This window comes from Pan troglodytes, chromosome 18 (genome assembly GCF_028858775.2).
Source record: "Pan troglodytes isolate AG18354 chromosome 18, NHGRI_mPanTro3-v2.0_pri, whole genome shotgun sequence".
NCBI classification, from domain to species: Eukaryota; Metazoa; Chordata; class Mammalia; order Primates; family Hominidae; genus Pan; species Pan troglodytes.
The window spans coordinates 21687603-21710093 of record NC_072416.2 but is presented as its reverse complement, the minus strand read 5'-3'; the positions used below and the strand labels follow the sequence as shown (position 1 = coordinate 21710093).

The 22491-nt window shown below is 44.0% G+C and overlaps 2 protein-coding genes and 1 long non-coding RNA gene across 37 annotated transcripts in view; all 3 read right to left on the bottom strand.

Annotated features, from left to right (window-relative positions):
• Positions 1 to 266: 266 nt before the first annotated feature.
• On the bottom strand, positions 267 to 1943 carry LOC134808794 (uncharacterized). Its single transcript, XR_010152567.1, has 2 exons — positions 1819 to 1943; positions 267 to 1182 (listed from the first exon to the last, which is right to left on the bottom strand). It is a non-coding gene; the product is annotated as an uncharacterized LOC134808794 (long non-coding RNA).
• Positions 1944 to 3793: 1850 nt separating this feature from the next.
• Positions 3794 to 15543, bottom strand: COQ7 (coenzyme Q7, hydroxylase). 21 transcript variants are annotated; one of them, XR_001710245.3, is made up of 7 exons: positions 15350 to 15543; positions 10938 to 11116; positions 9007 to 9121; positions 7190 to 7329; positions 5683 to 5751; positions 4158 to 4975; positions 3794 to 4070 (listed from the first exon to the last, which is right to left on the bottom strand). XR_001710245.3 is itself a non-coding variant. In XM_001153055.7 (6 exons), exons 1-6 carry the CDS (start codon positions 15420 to 15422, stop codon positions 4898 to 4900), a joined length of 654 nt encoding a protein of 217 aa, XP_001153055.1. In that variant the 5' UTR covers positions 15423 to 15543; the 3' UTR covers positions 3794 to 4897. The 21 variants fall into 21 exon arrangements, 9 of the variants coding, with proteins under 9 accessions (XP_001153055.1, XP_054524257.1, XP_063653773.1 ...); XR_674847.4 differs by having other exon boundaries at positions 3794 to 3929; XR_008539750.2 differs by having other exon boundaries at positions 4158 to 4418; positions 15350 to 15498.
• A 5565-nt stretch (positions 15544 to 21108) lies between these two features.
• TMC7 (transmembrane channel like 7) overlaps positions 21109 to 22491 on the bottom strand; it is a 76593-nt gene continuing 75210 nt past the window's right edge. For all 15 annotated transcript variants that reach the window (XM_510854.8, XM_024349790.3, XM_063797695.1 and 12 more), the window contains one exon: positions 21109 to 21296. In XM_510854.8, coding sequence (XP_510854.4) covers positions 21231 to 21296 — 66 coding nt within the window. In that variant the 3' untranslated portion in view covers positions 21109 to 21230. The remainder of the gene's footprint in view (positions 21297 to 22491) is intronic.

The following is a 22491-nucleotide window of genomic DNA, read 5'->3' as shown; positions in this document are numbered from 1 at the left end:
TATAGGTTGTGCAACTATCACCGATTCTAGAACATTTTTATCACCCAAAAACACACTCTGTATCCATTAGCAGTTACTCCCTATTTCTCCCCATCCCCGCCCCTCCAGCCCTAGATGACCACTAATCTACCTTCTGTTTCTATGGATTTGCCTATTCTGGACATTTCATGTAGGTGGAATAATACAATACGTGACCTTTCATGTCTGGCTTCTTTCACTTAGCATGATTTTTTTAAATTGTGGTAAAATATACATAAAATTTGCCATTTTAACTTTTTTTTTTTTTTTTTTTAGACAGAGTCTCACTCTGTTGCCCAGGCTGGAATGCAGTGGTGTGATCTCAGCTCACTGAAATCTCTGCCACCTGGGTTCAAGCGATTCTCCTGCCTCAGCTCCTGAGTAGCTGGGACTACGCCCGGCTAATTTTTGTAGTTTTAGTAGAGACGGGGTTTCACCATCTTGGCCAGGCTGGTCTTGAACTCCTGACCTCGTGATCCGCCTGCCTCAGCCTCCCAAAGTGCTGGGATTACAGGCGTGAGCCACTGCAACTGGCCTAAACTTTTTTTTTTTTCTTCTCAAAGTCACCCAGGCTAGAGTGTTCTGGTGCTCTCATAGCTCACTGCAACCTCAAACTCCTGGACTCAAGCGATCCTTCCACCTTGGCCTCCCAAAGTGCTGAGATGACAGGCATGAGCCACTGTGCCTGGCCCCATTTTAACCATTAAGAATACATTCCATTGACATTAAGTACATTCACATTGTTGTTCAATAATCAACGTCATACATTTCCAGAACTATTTTCATCTTCCCATACTGAAACTCTGGACCCAAGCATAATGTTTTTAAGGTTCATCCATGTTGTATCATGTATCACTACTTTATTCCTTTTTATAGCTGAGTAAGATTGCCTTGTTTGGGTATATTGCCATTTTGTTCGTCAGTTGATGGACATGGGTTGTTTCCACTTTTAGTTATTATGAGCATTCATGTACAAGGATTGGTTTGAACATGTTTTCTTTTTTTCTTTTTTTTTGGGATGGAGTTTCAGTCTTGTTGCCCAGGCTGGAGTACAATGGCGTGATCTCAACTCACGGCAACCTCCGCCTCCTCTAGAACATTGATCCAGATCCAGATTTCTATATTAACCATCCCTTGTTTCTTCTGAGCTTCAGCCAGAGATCACTGGTTGGTTCACAGAATAAGTAGGGTTAGTCTAAAATACAGACAAAAACTTAAAAACAACTAATAAAACTAGAATTTAATGACAAGTGTGATAAGTTTTGAAACTCTCCAGTCTTCATTTCTGTTAAAAACAAATCATAATAGGATTGTTTGCAAAATAAACTTTAGTCTTATACTTGGCCTGATTATTTGCAGAAAGTACAGCAAGAATAATTATTTTTCACATATGCTTTTAAAATTGGCCCTGATGGAATTCTGTTCCATAAGGAATATCAGAAAAGACTTTTTAAAGTCAAGCCCAGCAATGGGTTTGTACCCTCAAATACCTATGAGTTGGGTAAATTCCTCTCTTCTTGAGGTCCCAAGATAACTTGGGGCTCCTGGACCTGTTAGAAAGTGACATTCTTTACTCATCACAGGTTAGGAGCCCTGTACAAGGACTGTGTAGACAAGGTATGAGGCCAGTTTCTCCTTTTTTTTTGGCTCTGCAAGTCAAGCTTGATTCCTTAAAGGGAAGCACACCCTTCTATCAGAAACTGGTAAAACCACCAGTTTCTCCAATTGTGTCCTGTTGCAAAAGAAAATGGATTCTTGTTGCACTTATGCAAATAACTACATTGCCATAAGAATACTCACAAATCGTTTCTGAATTCTAGAGAAACCAGCAGAGGAACAAATACACTCCAAATTTTGTTCACAGGAGTATACCTTACTCAATTGTTAAAAGCTGTAAATAGCTCAAAATAAAAGTTTTCTTGACTCTGAAAAACAAAACATCAGCAAAGTTTTAAGCAAAAAGTTAAACAGATTACATGTCTTCTATTAGTTCAGCCCATTCAGTTAACTCTTGCTCTGCTTGATATTCATGAATATTTCAGCTCTTCATGAGTCCTGAATGTTTTTCCTTTATTCTAATATCACAATCTAAAGATATTGGAAATATGCATTTAAGAGCACCTAAGTTCTACAGCTGATTATAAACCACCTTTTGAAGAGGATCAAAACAAGACTACGATTGTCTGTGAATCACAAGATGTCTTTAGACAGTCACAGTCAAAAACACAATTGACAAAGAAATTTCGTTATTTCTGTGGTTTACAATAACTTAACATAATAACCCTAATTATAATTGATATCATATACTCAGATATTAGAATTTTAGAAATCTTATACAATTTTGGAACATATATTAATATATATATTAATGTTATTCACTAAAATGTAACCTGAATAAGATTAAACATTATTTTTATTTTGGCAATCCCATGTAATTAAACATGTCAAATAATCCAGGGGCCCTCTATGGCATCCAAAAGTTAGGGGTCAAAAAAGACAATCTTGAAGCTAAAGTTCGATTTGGGGAAGCCTACTGAACATGTTAAAGGTTTAAAACACTTGATATTATAAAATAGAATTCCAGGTTATCATTAGCCAAAATGATGACTCAAAAACTTTTTTAAAAAGCACAAAACCTTTACTCATTAAAAGGGAAGACAACTTTCCAAACAATTTGTCTCTTGCCTTTCCCTTCTTTTTTTGGTAGTTTATTTGCAAGGCAAACAAAAATCTTTCATTATCCTTTACTATTACATAAAAATCTTGTTCAAGACAGAGTCAAATTTCATCCTTGCATCAGTCTACTATTAATGTCATCCCCAATTTTTAATAATACCTTATAGATAAATCTATCCAATCTTAACTAGTTTGACCATGAGGTGAGATTCTTGTAAATCTTTTATAACCCTTTACAAATTCTTGTTAAACAGCAGATCAGTACCTTAAGAAAACCTTGCTGTGCTTTTATTTCAAGGCTCAATTTACAGAAAAACCAAATAATACCCTTTTGAATTTAATCAACGTGTTCACACAGAGCATTTATTTTGTAAGATTAATTTTTACAAACCATCCACAACTTGTTCAAACCTTTGGCTTTATCCTATCTAATTTCAAACAAATGCCCAGCCTTAATTTATTACAATTATGATTCATAGACTTTCACTCAATTACATAAATTCACTCTCAGTTGAGGAAAAGAGAGAGGTGGCAGAGGATTAATCCAAAGGATCCTGGTGTCCACTACCCTTCAAAGCCAGACCCTGGTGGGGCAAGTCCTGCCAAGTCATCAGGTGCTGATTAAATGCAGGGCACTGGGTGGGAAGCAAATTCCTAAAATGTGGTTCTTTCCCAGAAGCATCTTATAATCTAGCTCAGGGGCTTGCAGCTCCAACTCACTCCAGAATCACCTGGGAGCTTCTGAAACCATTCTGATCCTGAACTCCACCCTAAATAAATCAAAACTCTTGGTCCATAAACTGAAAAAAAAAAGTTTAATCTCCACAGGACATTCTAATGGGCAGCCAGAGAGGAGATCCACTGATCTAGGTTTTTCATAAATTACTTAAAAATTTGCAAAGTATAAAATATTTCATTAAAGTATGAAAATCTGAATCAGTTTTGGGGGATTTTTTTGCGGGGGAGGTGGTAAAAGACCTTAAGGAAAAGATTGTAATTCAATTTCACAAATAATCCACAACTTAGTACATCCTTTGATGGAAGCAACACCCCCGTCTCAGTCTGTTCAGGCTGCTAAAACAAAATACCAGAGTCTGGGTGGCTTATAAACATCAAACATTTATTGCTCACAGTCCTAGAGGCTGGGAAGTCCGTGATCAAAGTGCTGGTTGATTTTGCTTGTGAAGGGTCTGCTTCCTCAGAGAAGTCTCACACTTCCCCCTTGAAGTCTCACACTGTGGAGAGGATGAGGTATCTCTCTAGGGCCTTTCATAAGGCACTGATCCCATTCATGAGGGCTCCACTCTCATGACCTCACACTTCCCAAGGGCCCCACCTTCTATCAACTTGAGAGTGAAGATTTCATCGTATGAATTCTAGGGAGACACAGACATACAGACTGTAGCACTCTCCCACCCATTATCACCCACAATTCAAAACAGAAACGATGATCTTTGACTTACTTGATGGACTTCATAGTTCTGCTTGGCCAATCTCAAATACTCTCATGTTTCCAATTATCTTTTGTTATCAGTAAACCAAATTGTTTTTTCTCCTAAAGATTCCTGTTACATTATTAATGATTTGTCCTTGATGTTTTAGGAGAAAATGGGCCTGGTGAAGTGGCTCACACCTGTAATCCCAGCACTTTGGGAAGTCGAAACGGGAGGATCACTGAGCCCAGGAGTTAGAGACCAGCCTGGCGACATAGTGAGACTTCGCCTCTATAAAAAAATAGAATTAGCCAGCTGTGGTGGTGCACACCTGTAGTCCCAGCTACTTGGAAGGCTGAGGTGGGTGGATTGCTTGAGGCTAGGAGGTCCAGGCTGCAGTGAGTTGTGACCTGGCCTGGACAAAAGAGCGAGGCCCTGTCTCCAAAAAAAATAAAATAAAATAAAATATATATATATGCATGTAAAAGAAAAACATGTATATAAAAGAAAATTAAATATGAGACCAAACAAGGCCCAGCTTCGTTTGCTGTAACTTGAACAAGGCTGGTGACCTGTTGGTCTCATGGCAGAAAAAACAACCCAGAGAAAAATCAACACTGCAGAGTTTAAAAAAAAAAAACAAACCTTATAATTTATTAACAAAATTCACATTGTACAAAAGTACAACGATAACTGTACACCTGTTTCTCTGCAAATGTCACTTGGTAAATTACTATCATCTTTTATAGACAGGCAAAACTGGACACACTTTATAATCTTTCTGATAAATATATCGCCACTCTGCATCCAGCCTGGATAATGCTCTTCAGGACGGCATAGGCTGGAGCCTGTTAAAAACAATAAGCAAACAAAGAAACATGTTATGTGCTCATTTTTGGTTGTAAGATTCAGGGCTGGCAGGGCAGGCTTTGGATTTCTCTGGATAAGAAATAGATCTAAGGAACAATTTATTTTAGTTTCAAAGAAAGCTATTCAAAAGGTCGGAATGCCTCTGCTACTACTGCCAAAGCATTGGAGTCATCCAGATTCTCACAGGAAAGGAAATGAAGCTCCTGGGAGGCCAAGGCAGGCAGCTCACCTGAGGTCAGGAGTTCGAGACCAGCCTGGTCAACATAGTGAAAACTCGGTCTCTACTAAAAATAAAAAATACAAAAATTAGCCGGGCATGGTGGCACGCACCTGTCATCCCAGCTACTCGGGAGGCTGAGGCAGAATTGCTTGAACCTGGAAGGAGGAGGCTGCAGTGAGCTAAGACTGCACCACTGCACTCCAGCATGGGAGACAGAGTGAGACTGTCTGAAAAAAAAAAAAAAAAAAAGCTTCTGGGGAAAAGGAGAAGGGATAAAGCAAGAAAGGAGATTCCCAATCTGGAGCAATAATGCGTTTGCTTGCTTTTTGTCAAAGCAACGTCATTGGTTTTCTCTCCCTTTCGCTGTCACTTTAAAATGTATTTTTCTGGCAATAGAAACCTCCTGCCCCTTCAGCCTCCCAAATAAGGAGTCCCAAAGCAGAACAGGTAACAGTAGGGCCCTACCAATTCTGCATCATGGTCGAGGCCTATGTCATGGTGCTCAAGCTCTTCATCCCGAAATTTCTTTATCAGCTGGTTAAATAAAAAGACACCAAAGCAAGTTAGCCTTCCAACTCTCCTGCTGTTCCATTTCATTTTGGAGGCTAAAGCCTCTTATTATGGCCTAAGACAGGGAGGCCAGCTTTTCCTCTAAAGGGCCAAAGAGTAAATACTTTGTTGCAACTACCCAACTCTGCCACTGTAACCAGAAAAGCAGCCGGAGACATGCAAACAAATGGACATGCTTGTGTTCCAATAAAAGTTTATTTAAAGAAACAGGTGGCTGGCCACAGGCCATAGTTTGCCAACCTCAGATTTAGACTCTAAAAAACTAAACAGTTCCCTTATTTGCTGTGGAAAATTATCTCAGGATATCTATTCATTTATTCAATCTAAAGGGTTCCTGCTCACAGCATCTGCTCAGAATCTGCCAATGATAAAGAAGTGGGCTGGGCGCGGTGGCTCACGCCTGCAATCCCAGCATTTTAGGAGGCCAAGGCAGGAGGATCACCTGAGGTCAGGAGTTCCAGACCAGCCTGGCCAACATGGTGAAACCCCGTCTCTACTAAAAATACAAAAATTAGCTGGGCGTGGTGGTGCATGTCTGTAATCCCAGCTACCTGGGACGCCGAGGCAGGAGAATCGCTGGAACCCGGGAGGCGGAGGCTGCAGTGCAGGCGGAGACCACTGCACTCCAGCCTCGGGGACAGAGTGAGACTCCATCTCAAAAAAAAAAAAAAAAAAAAAAAAGTGAACAGCACCAGGTGGTGTGGCTCACACCTGTAATCTCAGCACTTTGGGAGGCCGAGGCAGGAGAATCACTTGAGCCCAGGAGCTCAAGACCAATCTGGACAACACAGAGAGAGACTGTCTCTACAAAAAATTTTGAAAATTAAAAATAAAATAAGTGAACAGGACAGGGCTCAAGAGACAAGGGTTCTGGCCGGATGTGGTGGCTCATGCCTATGATTCTAGCACTTTGGGAAGCTGAGGAGAGAGGACTACTGGAGCTCAGAAATTCAAGACCAGCCTGGAAAACATAGTGAGACCCCATCTCTTAAAAAAAAAAAAAAAAAATTAGCTGTGAGTGGTGGCTATGTATGTAGTCCCATAGCTACTCGGGAGGCTGAGGCAGGAGGATCACTTGAAGCCAAGAGTTTGAAGATGCAGTGAGCTATGACTGTGCCACTGTACTCCGGCCTGGGCAACGGAGCAAGACCTCATCTCTAAATAGAAAGAAAAAAGACAAAGGAGACAAGGGTTCTAGTCCCAGCTCTGTGTGTGCTGTATGGCCAGGGCAGATGGGTTCACCTCTCTGTTCCTCAGTTTGCTCACCTTTAAACTGAGGCACTGACCTGAGCCTCTAAACCCCCATCATCCCCTAACAATCTCTAATATGTTTTCCTCTTACCCAATTGCTATCTGCCCTTTTCCTCCTTGAGCAGCCCCGTTCTAGAGCATGGATAAATACCTGAAGAAGTTCCTCGTATTTTTCAGGGTCCTCCTCCATCAGCGTCCTGATCTGGTTGTTGTAGTGATGTGCTATGCTCTCTTCCACTGCCACGGTGCAGGCCATGGCACCTTCCTTCCCGAGCAAGGCGGTCCCCGCCCCTGGGATTGTTAAACCCAGACCAGAAAAGTAAGAGACAGATATGACCGGTAATGGAGACCATCTGTGGCCAGGGCTTCTCAACCTCTGCACCAGACATCGGGCCGGGTCATTCTTTGTGACAGGGGCTGTCCCATGGATGGTGGGATATTTAACTGCATCTCTGACCTCTACCAACTAGATGCCAGCAGTGCCAACTAAGTTTTGACAACCAAAACTGTCCCGAGGGCTGGGCACAATGGATCACGCCTATAGTCCCAGCACTTTGGGAGGCCGAGGCAGGCGGATCACCTGAGGTCAGGAGTTCGAGACCAACCTGGCTAACATGGTGAAACCGTCTCTACTAAAAATACAAAAATTAGTCAGTGTGGTGGTGGGCGCCTGTAATCCCAGCTACTTGGGAGGCTGAGGCAGGAAAATCGCTTGAAGCCGGGAGGCGGAGGTTGCAGTGAGCCAAGATCACGCCACTGCACTCCAGCGTGGGTGACAGAACAAGACTCCATCTCAAAAAAAAAAAAAAAAATGTCCCTAGGTATTGCCACATGTCCTTATCAGGAGGACAAACTCACCCTGAGGGAGAACCACTGTTTTAGGAGACACTGGATCCCAGTGTTAAACCTGGAATTACACAGTAAGAAAAACCATTCTCTTTTCAATGCTGTTTTATCCTGACCATGGCCAAGAGAAGTCAGCATTTGGGGTGAGTATATCTTTGATCTTTTATACCATTTATTCTTCTCCGTTTTTTAAAAGAGTGAACAGATCTCAGGTTGAGAATCGTTGTCAGGGAACAGTATTTGGCTGCAACTGAATTCTACTAGCTTTTTTTCTCTGTTGTTTATTTTTACTGTATTTTCTATTTATAATACTGACATTAGGCCAGGTGCAGTGCCTCATGCCTGTAATCCTAGCACTTCGGGGAGGCCAGAGAGGGAAGGTGGCTTGAGGCCAGCAGTTTGAGACCAGCCTAGGTAACATAACGAGACCCCATCTCTACAAAAAAAATAGAGCTGTGCATGGTGGCATGCGCCAGTAGTCCAAGCTACTCAGGCTCAGAGGCTTAGGTGGGAGGATCACTTGAACCCAAGAGTTTGAGGTTTCAGTGAGCTACGACTATACCACTGTACTCCAGCCTGGGCAACAGAGTGAGACCCTGGCTCTGGTTTGTTTTTTTTGTTTGTTTTTTTTGAGACAGACTGTCGCTCTGTCACCCATGCTGGAGTGCAGTGGGCCAATCTTGGCTCACTGCAACCTCCAGCTCCCAGGTTCAAGCGATTCTCTGGCCTCAGCCTCCCAAGTAGCTGGGATTACAGGCACGAACCACCATGCCCGGCTAATTTTTGTATTTTTAATAGAGTCGGGGGGTTTCACCATGTTGTTCAGGCTGGTCTCGAACTCCTGACCTCATGATCTGCCCGCCTCGGCCTCCCAAAGTGCTGGGATTACAGGTGTGAGCCATCGCACCTGGCCTTTTTTTTTAAAGTACTGACATTAAGATTCTATCTTAAATAAATTTAAGCCACAAAAAAAAAAAGGCAGTCAATTTAACCTCGGAAAAATATGAAGTAAACAGAATGAGGTCATAAGAGGACACAGCAAGAATTGTGAACATGATACCTGAAGGATTTAATCATCCTAGATCCCCAAGCTTGCATAAGCTCTTCTAGAGAGACACGTACCCAGTGCAAACCCCAGCACGTTCCACAAGGGCATCAGAACTGTCGGCCGGACCCTGAACGTAACCATCAACTCATTGAACTTTTTCAAATGGTCCTTTTCTTGATCCCACATTTTCTGCAAGAAACATAAAAATAAAGACATGCAAGCATTCCATAGAGGCCTCCCACTCATCCAAGCGGCATACAGGGAGCAAAGCAGAAACGGAGAAAATGATGGAACTGCTGTCTCCCCCATTCCCCTCAAAACGTCAATGGAAACAGTAAAACATCAGACTAAAGGAATCTGTGACAAAGAGAAGAGAGCACCAAGAATACAAAACAGTCTATTATCTCAATTCCAGGTAAGACTGCCACGAGCCATGGTTGCAGCAGAAGTCTCTCAGGCCCACAATGTGCCCAGTAAATGACAAGGGTCTACACACATAAGAAATGACATGTTTAACCCATTTCAGAATCAGGAAGGCAGAACATTGGCTGTTGTGTAATTTCCTTCCAGATTACTAGAATAGCATCATCTTGTTGTTGTTGTGGTTTGTTTGTTTCCAGACAGGGTCTCACTCTGTCACCCTGACTGTAGTGCAGTAGCAAGCTCATGGCTCACCGCAGCCTCAACCTCCAGGCTCAAGCGATCCTCCCACCTCGGCCTCTCAAATTAGCTGGGATTACAGTCACATGCCACTACACCTGGCTAATTTTGTGGTGTGTGTGCGTTTTTTTTTTTTTTTTTGAGACGGAGTCTCACTCTGTTGCCCAGGCTGGAGTGCAGTGGTGCGATCTCAGCTCGCTGCAACCTCTGCCTCCCAGGTTCAAGTGATTCTCTTGCCTCAGCCTCCCAAGCAGCTGGGACTACAGGCATGCACCACCATGCCTGGCTGATTTGTTTTGTATTTTTAGTAGAGACAGGGTTTTGCCTTGTTGGCCAGGCTGATCTCAAACTCCTAACCTCAGGTGATCCACCCACCACAGCTTCCCAAAGTGCTGGGATTACAGGTGTGAGCCACTGCACCCAGCTAATTTTTGTATTTTTTGTAGAGACGGGGTCTCATCACATTGCCCAAGCTGGTCTCAAACTCCTGGGCTCAAGCGATCCATTGGCCTCGGCCTCCCAAAGTGCTGGGATTACGGGCGTGAGCCACCACACCCGGCCCTGAATATTATTTACATCAGAGGAAAAAGGGAGAATGCTAGCTGCAGCTAACACTTAGATGGCACGTCCTAAGTGCCAGGGGCCGTCAAATAGCTTCATGCAAGCAATTCATTCAATCCACACAATCCCTGTGAAGGACACACTATGACTGCCCCAGTATACACAACAAACTGAAGCACAGAGAGGCTAAGTAGCTTGCCCAAGGGTTCAGGGCAGGCCATTTAACTTGTACTAACTTGACCTTTATGGGCCAGACCCGGTTCCTTACCCAAACCCAGGCCATTATGAGGCCATTTTGCAGATACAGAAATGGAAACCCAGAGAAGTCCTGTGCCATCCTCAAGGTCGCACAGGTAGGAGGTGGGAGAGAGCCAAAATGTGAACCAGGTCTGTGTAACTACAAATTCCAGGTCCTCCCATAGCCTCTTGGGATACAATGCCTCTCTGGCACGGTGTGGGGCAGGGCTGCAACATTTCAGCACAGTTGACTGCTGTGCTGAGCGATTCTTAACCTTTTTTCATTACTGCCTGCCCCCGCCATGGAGTACTGATACCAAAGATATACCGCATACCTGTCTATGTACTAGATGTCTCTCTGTGCTTTATCCATAAAAAGAACAATATGTTTTTTGCTCCCCATCTCTCCACCAAGAACCAACCTTCGCTCTCCTGGAGACAATGGCATCTCCCTAGGGAACGCTTGACCTCCCATGATTCATTACTTGAAGGCCTTTGGATCTGCCCATTCAGTAGACCAGGGTGAGGGAGATGAAGAAGCACCCACCTGAATGACTGGCCCGACGCTGGTCCGACTCAGGACGGCCATCTGCCCGGCATAGATGCGGTTTGCTCCATATTCGCCTGCATGATCCACCCGGATTATTCGATCCACAGCTGCCCGATTGATATTGTCTAAAGTCATTCCTGAACTGCGAAATCTGACACTGATTCTTCTTCCATAAGCTGAAATGCAAGTGTTTATTCTTCGTTACGCTCAGGTAAAATCCAGATGTTCCTTTTACAGACAGAAGGGCACTTTGGGATGGAGGTCACAAATCAGCTCCCCATGGGCCAGGCGTGCCCATAAATGGACTCTGTTTAACCTACAGTGTTAAAACAGAGGATTTTACCTAAAGATCTGGATTTCTGGTTTCACTTTAAGTGTATGAAGATCTGGAAATGCTGAGCCTACCTTCTTACCAGGCAGTTAACATGGCAACCGCTTCTAGATGAGCATGGTTCTCCAGTTCACCAACCCTCTGGCCCGCTTCGCCCCAGCCCAGGCTGTACAGGAGAGGCCCATACAGAGCTTTCAAAAACACCGTGCTCTTCCCCAGTCAACCTCTGGGAGGGGGCTCTCTGAACTGATATTGTTTAGAAGCTCTGTGCATAAGTCTTCTCTTCAGCCAAGGCTGAGAACCACAGACTAAGTTCTCTTAAAATCCACACCTGTCCGGGCGCGGTGGCTCACGCCTGTAATCCTAACACTTTGGGAAGCTAAGGAGAATGGATCACCTGAGGTCAGGAGTTTGAGAGCAGCCTCGCCAACATGGTGAAACCCCATCTCTACCAAAAATACAAAAATTAGCTGGGTGTGTTGGCATGTGCCTTTAATTCCAGCTCCTTGGGAGGCTGAGGCAGGAGAATAGCTTGAAACCGGGAGGCAGAGATTGCAGTGAGCCAAGATCGTGCCACTGCACTCCAGCCTGGGCAACAGAGTGAGACTCTGTCTAAAAACAAAAACAAACAAACAAACAACAACAAAAAAAAAAAACAGAAAAAAAAATTAAAAACCCCACACCGTTGGGCGTTCGATTTTGAGACTAGCCTTGGAGCCTAGATTTCACTTCATTATGCTCCAAAATCAATTCAAATGAACTCTCATCTTCAAAATGTAAATTCTTCATGACAGATTATATTTTATTTTTAAAAATAAATCTCCTAATCTTAACACCTTAATTATATTCTCTGAGCCTTATATTAGAGTAACTCAAAAGGTTTTTTTCCCTGCCAGAGAGGAGTTTTGCAGCATTCTTAGGTGTGTAAGGTGTATTCACCTCATTTTGCAGATACGGAAAATAGAGACCTAAGGGTCATTTAGTTTGTAATGGTAGCTTCGATCTGCACTGGTATCACTTTTTTTTTTTTTTTTTTTTTTTTTTGAGACAGACTCTGACTGTATCACCCAGGCTGGAGACAGAGGTGCGATCTTGGCTCACCGCAAACTCCACCTTTCAGACTCAGGCAATTCTCCTGTTTCAGCCTCTAGAGCAGCTAGGACTCCAGAGTAGCTAGGACTACAGGCAGGTGCCACCATGTCCAGCTACATTTTTATATTTTTAGTAGAGACGGGGTTTCACCATGTTGCCCAGGCTGGTCTCGAACTCCTGAGCTCAAGCAATCCTCCCACCTTGGCTTCCCAAAGTGCTGGGATTACAGGCGTGAGCCACCATGCCCAGCCAGCATTGGTATCACTTTGTAATGTTTTAGGGCTCTTAGCCGTGACTACCATGTCTTTTATGCAAACTTCTTTTCACTTAGGCTAACTTCAACAGCCAGCGAATATGTGGAAAAAATTCATTTTGGATACATCTGTGGTTCTTTCATGACAAAGCCTTGAGTGCTTTGGACACAAGGTAGTGAGGTGGGTTGGTGAAATTTGGGGTGGCTCTGAACTTGAAATATTCTACCAGATGGGGTTGTAAATGTCACACTTTTAACAAAGAAGCGTGGACCTAAGTTCTGAAGCATAGTGACCCAGCTTTGGTCTACTCCTCGCCATGATCCCCTCCATCTCACTGAGCATATCTGACTAAAGAGACTGCATAGGCCGGGTGTGGTGGCTCATGCCTGTAATCCCAGCACTTTGGGAAGCTGAGGCAGGTGGATTGCTTGAGACCAGGAGTTCAAGACCAGCCTGGCCAAAATGGTGAAACCCCATCTCTACCAAAAATATAAAAATTAGCCAGGCATCGTGGCACGCGCCTGTAGTCCCAGCTACTCAGGAGGCTGAGGCAGAACAATCACTTGAACCCAGTAGGCAAAGGCTGCAGTGAGCTGAGATCATACCATTACACTCCAGCCTGGGTGACAGAGTGAGACTCTGTCTCAAAAAAAGAAAAAAAGAAACATAAAACATGTGTCCCATCTCTAACACTAGCCTTGGGAAAATCAGGATCGACATTTCTTACATATAAAATTGGCAGTAATCATTGGCTGGGTGCGGCGACTCGCGCCTGTAATCCCAGCACTTTGGGAAGCCAAGGAGGGAGAATCACTTGAGGTCAGGAGTTCGAGACCAGCCTGGTCATCATGGCGAAACCCCGTCTCCACCAAAAATTCAAAAATTAGCCAGGCGTGGTGGTGCATGCATGCAGCCTCAGCTACTCGGGAGTCTGAGGCAGGAGAATCACTTGAACCCAGGAGGCGGAGGTTGCAGTGAGCTGAGATCGCACCACTGCACTCCAGCCTGGGCGATAAAGCAAGACTCTGCCTCAAAAAAAAAAAAAAAAAAAAAAAAAAAAGGCAATAATCAGGCTCTTTCCTTTTTAAGGGAAAACATACAATAATAAAATTTTCTTACTGAGTTATGAGGATAAAATAAGATATAAGAAGCAAAGTAACTTTATAAACAGAAATGAGTCTTATTCTGTTATGCTCACTGGCTGAACAGAGCAGCATTAAAATTCACATTCAACAACCCTCGGAGTTTTGCCTGCATTACCATATACTTTAAAATAAAATTGAGGCTCGGTGCTAGCTCTCAAATGCATCACTTTATGTCCATATTTTCCCAAAGTGTGAAACATGCCAGTGTGGTACCTACAAAATATTAAGTGGCTTATGGATATGCAGCAAATAACCCCATGTAGTAAGGGGTACTCTTTCAAATTCTCTTGCAATCTCTTTCATTAAGGAAGATAACTCCATTTACAGCTGGTATAGCCTTAACACTTTCCCAACACTTGCTAATTTCCCCTTTGTAACAGAAAGACAGTATTTAATACAATTTCATAACTTTTTAATTTCAGTTTGTTTTTTTTTAATGATTACTCATCCATTTGTGGCAAGTGGCACTGGCTTCCCATTCACCATAAGGATTTTGTTTCAAGGAAATTAATTTAATTTTTAAATGGGACATAGCTATACAAAAAAACACATCTAGTAATCAAAAGTTCAAGCAGTACTGCCATTAGGCAAAAATCCCGAAAGTGGTACACGGTAATTTAACGTTGAGAAAACGACTTCATGAAATTTCTTTTTTTTTTTTTTTTGCGCGGGGGAGACAAAGTCTCGCTCTGACGCCCAGGTGGCAGTGCAGTGGTGCAATCTCGCCTCAAAGCAATCTCTGCCTCCCGGGTTCAAGCGATTCTCCTGTCTCAGCCTCCTGAGTAGCTAGGATTACAGGCACCTGCCATCACGCCTGGCAAATTTCTGTATTTTTAGTAGAGGCGGGGTTTCACCATGTTGGCCAGGCTGGTCTCAAACTCCTGACCTCAGGGGATCCTCCAGCCTCGGCCTCCCAAAGTGCTGAGATTATAGGCCGGAGCCACCGCGCCCGGGCTCATGACAATTTTCTAAGGCAGCACAGATGAAACAAGGAAAGCAGGAACCAGGGTCCAAAACCATGTCTCTCTATTCTAAATTCGATGCTCCTTCTACTACACCGATGGCTTTCACAGTTTACAGTGCATGCAAATCACCTAAAGGTCCTGTTCACAGATCACAGATACCGACCAAGTAGGTCGGGGTGGGGCCCGAGAATCTGTATTTCTAGCGAGCGCCCAGAAGTAGCGGAGGCTGCTGGTCGTCGGGCTACCCTTTGCCTGGCAAGACCCTAGGCAAAGACTACAAAGAGAGAGACTCCCGGAGACGCTGAATTTTCAGTGTCGCCAACTGTCCTCGACTCGGAACGCTGGCCGCACCTGCCGTGACATCACTGCACAGGTGGGCAATTGCGTCACTCCCCAGGCGTCACTGCCGAAACCACCCCTGTCCTCCAGTCACTCTCGCCGCTAACTACAGGCCCCGCCCCGCCCGCCAGCGCCCCGGAGGCCGAAGTCACGCAGTCGCGCTCCGTCGCAGGCCTGTGACGTTACGAACCTCTCCCCCGTGACCTCTTCGACCCAAACCTCAAGCGAAAATTCCCTAGCTCGCTAGCCCGGCGCAGGACTGTGACTGCGCGCCTCCTTTTACCTGAGAGGGACCGCCGGGCCCCCGGGCGCAGCCGCCAAAGGCAGGGAGCCGCCGCCGCCCCGGCGCAACTCATTGCCGGAACTAAAAAAGCAACCACTTAGTTGAACGGAACTGGCCAATAGTGCCCTTGGCTCGGACTGATGACGCACAGCAGACGTAAGGAAGGCTCAGCTCGCCCGCGCACCGGTGGGAACGCCCCCTAGCTCTGCGCTAGGGGTTAGATTGGTTAGATACGACAAATAAAAAGATTATATTGGGTGGTGTCACTGTCAATCACTCGGAAGACCAAGGAAGCCAAGGCGCCTTGGGTTGCCAGGGAGATGAAAATGCTAAATTGCTGTTTAAAAAGATCAGGACAAGGTTATGATTTCTCACCCAAGTTCCTGGGAAAAAGGATCATGAGGGAATTACTTATTAACAAGGCACGGTATTTCCTGCTTTACCTACGTGGAAGGAGATTTCTTTTTATTTGTATCCTACATCTACTTTAAAATAGTAAGCCTGGGCAACATAGCGAGACCCCGCCTCTACAAATAATTTTAAAAATTAGCCGGGTCTGGTGGAGCACACCTGTAGTCCCAGCTACTTGGGAGGCTGAGGTGAGGGGATAGCTTGAGCCCGGTAGCTCGAGGCTGCAGTCAGCCGTGATTCTGCCACTGCACTCTAGCCTGGGCCCTGTCTGAAAAATAAATAAATAAATAAAATTATATGTATATATAAATTACATGCACCACATGGTTAATCGTGTTATATAGTGTTATCTCTATTGGTGGGCTGAAAGCCAACTTTAAACTTCTTCCCGGTCTTTTCTCTATTTTCAGATTTTTCTACAGAGAACATGTTTTATCCTTGGTATCCACCTTAATGTATTGTGTGCATGTATGCATGTATATTTGTGCAAATTGGAATTTTTTGAGAAGGGAGGGGAAATTTAGCAACATACTTTAAAAAGATCATATAATACAGCAGTCTTACTTTTAGGAATCTACTCAACGAAATAATTTTTAAATGAGTAATGTACATGAGGGCAAAAATCAAAGATGCATGTCTGCAAGGATATACAACGTTTAATATTGGCAACATCAGGGGGCTGGAACTGGGAGAAGGGAGCTTTCACTTTCTACTTTACACCCTTGGATTATTTATATACTTTATCCAAGTTTGCCATAAAATATTTTAAGATGGAATACAATTGTAAAATTATTGAATTCAAGTTTTTAGTTATCACTCTAGTGTTCAAATTGACACACCAAAATAATTTAAAATTATGATGAACCCAAATACTACTTAGTGAGGATGTTGTAGCACTCTCATGTAAAACTACTGAGTGTCTGAATCTGGTGCTCAAAAACCTTAAAATGTTCAAAACCTTTGCTGTAATACCACTTCTAGGTCTCTGTTTCCTTTTTGGTTTGTTTTTTGTTTTTGTTCTTTTTAAATGGAGTTTCACTCTGTCGCACAGGCTGGATTGCAGTGGGGAGACCTTGGCTCACTGGAACCTCTGCCTCCCGGGTTCAAGTGATTCTCCTGCCTCAGCCTCCCAAGTAGATGGGATTACAGGTACACACACCACCACGCCCAGCTGAGACTGGGTTTCGCTGTGATGGCCAGGCTGGTCTCAAATTCCTGACCTCAAGTGATCCTCCCACCTTGTCCTCCCAAAGTGCTGGGATTATAGGCGTGAGCCGCCACGGCTGGCCTAGGTCTCTGTTTCTAAGGAGAAAAAATGTTGACAAAGATTTATAGATGTGCCCATTATTTATTACTGGGAAAATTTGGAAACAAAATGTTAAGCAACAACTGAATATCAAAACATTATGTCTGAGTGCAGTGGCTCACGCCTGTAATCCCAACACTTTGGGAGACTGAGGCGAGAGGATCACTTGAGCCCAGGAGTTCAAGACCAGCCTGGGCAACACAGTGAGATTCCATCTCTACAAAAAATTTTAAAAATTAGTCAGGCATGGTGGTGTGTGCCTCTGATCCCACCTACTTGTGAGGCTAAAAGGATCACTTGAGCCCAGGAGGTTGAGGCTGCACTGAGCCATGATCACACCACTGCACTCCAGACTGGGTGATAGACCTAGACTCTGGCTCAAAAAAAAAAAAAAATTCCAACTGTATGATGTTATGTAGCCCATTGAAATGTTTGTAAAGAGCTTTTAATAACAGGAGAAAACACTATCTTTAGATTCTTCAAGAAAACACATATTAAGTGAAAAAGAAATTAGAATACCAAAGTTCTTTCCTTCTTTTTCCGTCCTACTTCCCTCCCTCTGTACTTTCTATCTTAAAAGGAATTTTGCCAAGATTAACAGTGGGTGCCCATAAATGGTGCTTTTTAAGTTTTTTTCTCTGTTGCTTTTGATGTTCTCTGTATTTGCTATAAAAAACAAGTATTTTTATAATGGCAAAACAAAATTTAAAAAACAAAAATGCATGCTATTCCCTAATTCCATCCCCCTACCCACCAAATTATCCATTAAAAAAACTAGTTTCAGCCAGGCACGGAGGCTCACCCCTGTAATCCCAGACTTTGGGAGGCCGAAGTGGAAGGATCACTTGAGGTCAGCAGTTCAAGACCAGCCTGGCCAACAGGGGAAAACCCCATCTCTACTAAAAGTACAAAAATTAGCTGGGCATGGTGGCGCACACCTGTAGTCCCAGCTTCTTGGGAGGCTGAGGCAGGAGAATCACTTGAACCCAGGTTGCAGTGAGCCGAGATCGCACTACTGCACTCCAGCCTGGGCAATAGAGTGAGACTACATCTCAAAAAAAAAAAAAAACACGGCCGGGCGCGGTGGCTCACGCCTGTAATCCCAGCACTTTGGGAGGCCGAGGCGGGCAGATCACGAGGTCAGGAGATCGAGACCATCCTGATGAAACCCTGTCTCTATTAAAAATACAAAAAATTAGCCGGGCGTGGTGGTGGGCGCCTGTAGTCCCAGCTACTCGGGAGGCTGAGGCAGGAGAATGGTGAACCCGGGAGGCAGAGCTTGCAGTGAGCCGAGATCGCACTACTGCACTCCAGCCTGGGCAATAGAGACTACATATTAAAAAAAAAAAAAAAAAAAAAAACACGGCCGGGCACGGTGGCTCACGCCTGTAATCCCAGCACTTTGGGAGGCCGAGGCAGGCAGACCACCTGAGGTCGGGAGTTTGAGACCAGCCTGACCAACATGGATAAACCCCGTCTCTACTAAAAATACAAAATTAGCTGGGTGTAGTGGCGCATACCTGTAATCCCAGCTACTCGGGAGCCCGAGGCAGGAAAATCGCTTGAACCTGGGAGGTGTAGGTTGCGGTGAGCCAATATCACCCCACTGCACTCCAGCCTAGGCAACAAGAGCAAGACTTCGTCTCAAACACACACACACACAGAGAAAACACACACACAGGAAAACCCAGTTTCCAAAATTTCAGGGAGACTGATTTGAGTAATAATAATATTCTGGTCTCCTGTTTAGCCAGTTCTGCATGTATCAAACGCTTTCTCTGTTGCAATTCCTCTGCTGCAATTCCTCTGTCTTGATGAATGGGCTGTATCCAGGCAGCGGGCAAAATGAACCAGTTGGGCAGTTACACACATACACCCTCCTTGGCTTCAACAGAGCCAAGGAGCTTTAAAAGCACTCATCTGAGGACTACATTAAACACTTCTTTCTTCTCTCTCATTTTAGGAAAAAGCAAAGAGGAACTTTACAAACTGTTACAGTTTTCCATCATCACTTGACTGCTGACAAGAAACCTCTTTGAATTCCAGTATACACAATCACATTTTAAAACCTTCAAGACGCCGTTTAATCAGGAGTTGTAAGGCACATTTGTTAGAGAGAGCTGCACTTTAAAAATTATACAGACATCACCTGAAGTTATTAAAGTTATCAAAACATATTAAAAACCTTCAAGTAAGAGGTATGCATATTAGCAGCATTTAACTAAAATTAATATATTAATTAGCATATTTCAGTATCACTTTTATAATAGGAAAAAAAAGCAGTACGTTTTCGTTGTGTTCATCACACACACACACACACACACACACACCCCCATAGAAAACTTGAATATCATCGAGCCTGGTCACAGTGAAAATGTTATATAAATATAAAGGCACTGGGCAGAAATGTTTACAATTACAATTTTTTTTTTCTTTTTACCTATCTTTTTTTTTGAGATAGGGTCTCCCTCTGTCACCTAGGCTGGAGTACAGTGGCACGATCTTGCTCACTGCAGCCTTCACCTCCCAGGTTCAAGTGATTCTCATGCCTCAGCCTCCCAAGTAGCTGGGATTACAGGCACACGCCACCATGCCCAGCTAATTTTTGTACTTTTAGTAGAGACGGGGTCTTGCCACATTGACCAGGCTGGTCTCAAACTTCTGACTTCAAGTGATCTGCCCGCCTTGAACTCCCAAAGTGCTGGGATTGCAGGCATGAGCCACTGTGCCCAGCAGAATTTATTTTTTTAAGTGAGACTGGAATGAATCTTTGGTTACTCAAAATTCCATGACACCAGTTATTAGATTTAGATGAGATCAGGCATTTTCAGGGTGGTATGGCTGTAGTTATTAGATTTAGAAACCCATAAACCTTAACAAGTCAGGAAAAGACCGAAAAGCTCATTGGTATCCCAGTTACAAAAATATTCCACTTTAAATAATATCTTTGTGGAAAAGCAAGAAAATGGCTGTAAGAAAGGGACGAGAAGATATCTTTGCTCCTCTGAGCAAGGAGTCAGGCATTTTTGAGTAGTGGAGTGGAGATGGCCAGGAGAATTATTGTTAACAGCAACAGCTTTCTAAAACCTGCACCCAACTTTAAATTCCAGGCTACTCCCCAGGAAACGTGTGGAGCCAGTGAACAGAAGAAAAACAATGGAAGGAAGGCTTGAAAAGTCCATTACAAAACTACAGTCCTTTGAAAAAGATTTCAAAGATATTAAAATGAAAACTGATTACATTAAACAATAACTTAAGCTTCTGTTCTTCTGTTAAAAGGTTGACATCTATCAATTTTGGGTAAGCTTACAATGAGGTATTTATTGCATATGGTTTTTACCATAACGGAAATCTTAAGAGATATTCTACTTTTTTTTTTTTTAGGCAGAGTTTTGCTCTTTTTGCCCAGGCTGGAGTGCAATGGTGCAATCTCAGCTCACTGCAAACTCCACCTCCTGGGTTCAAGCAATTCTCCTGCCTCAGCCTCCTGAGTAGCTGATATTACAGGCATGTGCCACCACACCCAGCTAATTTTGTATTTTAGTGGAGACGGAGTTTCTCCACGTTGGTCAGGCTGGTCTTGAACTCCCCAACTTAGGTGATCCGCCTGCCTCGGCCTCCCAAAGTGTTGGGATAACAGGCATGAGCCACTGCGCCCAGCCACATGTTTTGTGAAATAAAGGCACATGCATTAAAAATTGTAAGCACAGGAAAACCACCCTAAAAAATGTGGACGTGTGTGATTAAGAAACCAGCCTCCAATTCTGTTTGTTATACACTCATGGGCTGGTCTGATTAACAGGCTGAGCTTCAGTCCACATCCCAAAACACTTGTGCACATAAACTCATGGCTCAAATACTAAACTACCCTCTCCGCTCTTTCATTCTTGTAAAAGCTTGAATGGCTTGTTGGTTTTTGGTAGAGTTGTCACAGAATGGCCGGTCTGCAGGCAAAGGCTTGGGTTTCCCCTGCTTTTCTAAGTCACTGAAGCCCTAATTAAGGGCTGGGTTAGATAAACACAGCTGCACATATGGAAAAGCCTAAACTCAAGAAAAATATATTTTTAAATGTCCACTCAAAACCCAGGTAGACTCTGTAGGCTCAGCAGAATCACTAGGTCAGCTTAGAAGCAACAGGCAGCACCATCTTCACGCTCAGTCTAGTTAGTTCCTCATGTCCCTTTGGGCTTCTGTTAGTTTCTGGATTAGGTAGCGCTTGTCACGACTTTCCTAAAAAATAATAAGTTCACATGTACATTTAATATATTTGGAAACAAATACCATCATTACCTACCAGAATGAGGGCTGAGGATTCTAACCACTAGACTATTGTAATGGCCTCTCATCTGGTCTGTCATTGTGTCTGCTCCACAGCCCCTTGTCCGCAAAGCAGCCGATCCTTTTTTTAAAAAATGCACAGTACAGCCGGACACGGTGGCTCATGCCTGTAATCCCAGCACTTTGGGAGGCCGAGGCAGGTGGATCACCTGAGGTCAGAAGTTTGAGACCAGCCTGACCAATATGGTAAAACCCCATCTCTACTAAAAATACAAAAATTAGGCCGGGTGAGGTGGCTCACGCCTGTAATCCCAGCACTTTGGGAGGCCAAGGCAGGTGGATCACCTGAGGTCAGGAGTTCGAGACCAGCCTGGCCAACATGGTGAAACCCCAAAACCCCGTCTCTACTAAAAATACAAAAAATTAGCCGGGCGTGGTGGCGGGTGCCTGTAATCCCAGCTATTTGGGATGCTGAGGCAGGAGAATTGCTTGAACCCAGGAGGTGGAGGTTGCAGTGAACTGAGATCACACCACTGCACTCCAGCCTGGGCGACAGAGTGAGACCCTGTCTCAAACGAAAAAAAAAAAACAAAAAAGACTGGCCATCATGGTGAAACCCCTTCTCTACTAAAAATACAAAAGTTAGCCGGTTGTGATGGTGGGTGCCTGTAATCCCAGCTACTTGGGAGGCTGAGGCAGGAGAATCAATTGAACCCGGGAGGTGGAGGTTGCAGTGAGCTGAAATTGCGGCACTGCACTCCAGACTGGGTGACAGAGCAAGACTCTGTCTCAAAAAAAAAAAAAAAAAAGCACAGTAGACTCTTACAAACCCTTCAGCAGCTTCCCATCCCACTCAGAATAAAACTCTAAACAGAGCCCTCAAGGCACTGTGACTTGATGACTCTGGCTGCTATTACAATATCACCTTGCCTCTTCCCATCACTCACCACCCTGTGGCCACACCGTCCCCTCCCTCCTGTCCGCCTGAAGTGCCTGGCTCATTTCCTTACCGTGCTCTTTGCCTCTTACTTTCATCCTTAAATAGGACCTCAGATAATGGGCTCCTCTCTCTATTATTCAAGTCTCAGCTAGGGTCCAGGCATAGTGGCTCATGCCTGTAATCCCAGCACTTTGGGGAACTGAGAGG

Bases quoted from the DNA above. Each gene is read 5' to 3' on its own strand.
- COQ7 (XM_054668282.2), bottom strand. From the start codon at position 15,422: ATGAGTTGCGCCGGGGCGGCGGCGGCTCCCTGCCTTTGGCGGCTGCGC. The intron at 9,122-10,937 runs GTGGGTGCTTCT...TGTTTCTTGCAG, and splicing joins GCGTCGGGCCAGTCATTCAG to AAAATGTGGGATCAAGAAAA. The intron at 7,330-9,006 runs GTACGTGTCTCT...TAACAATCCCAG, and splicing joins CGTGCTGGGGTTTGCACTGG to GGGCGGGGACCGCCTTGCTC.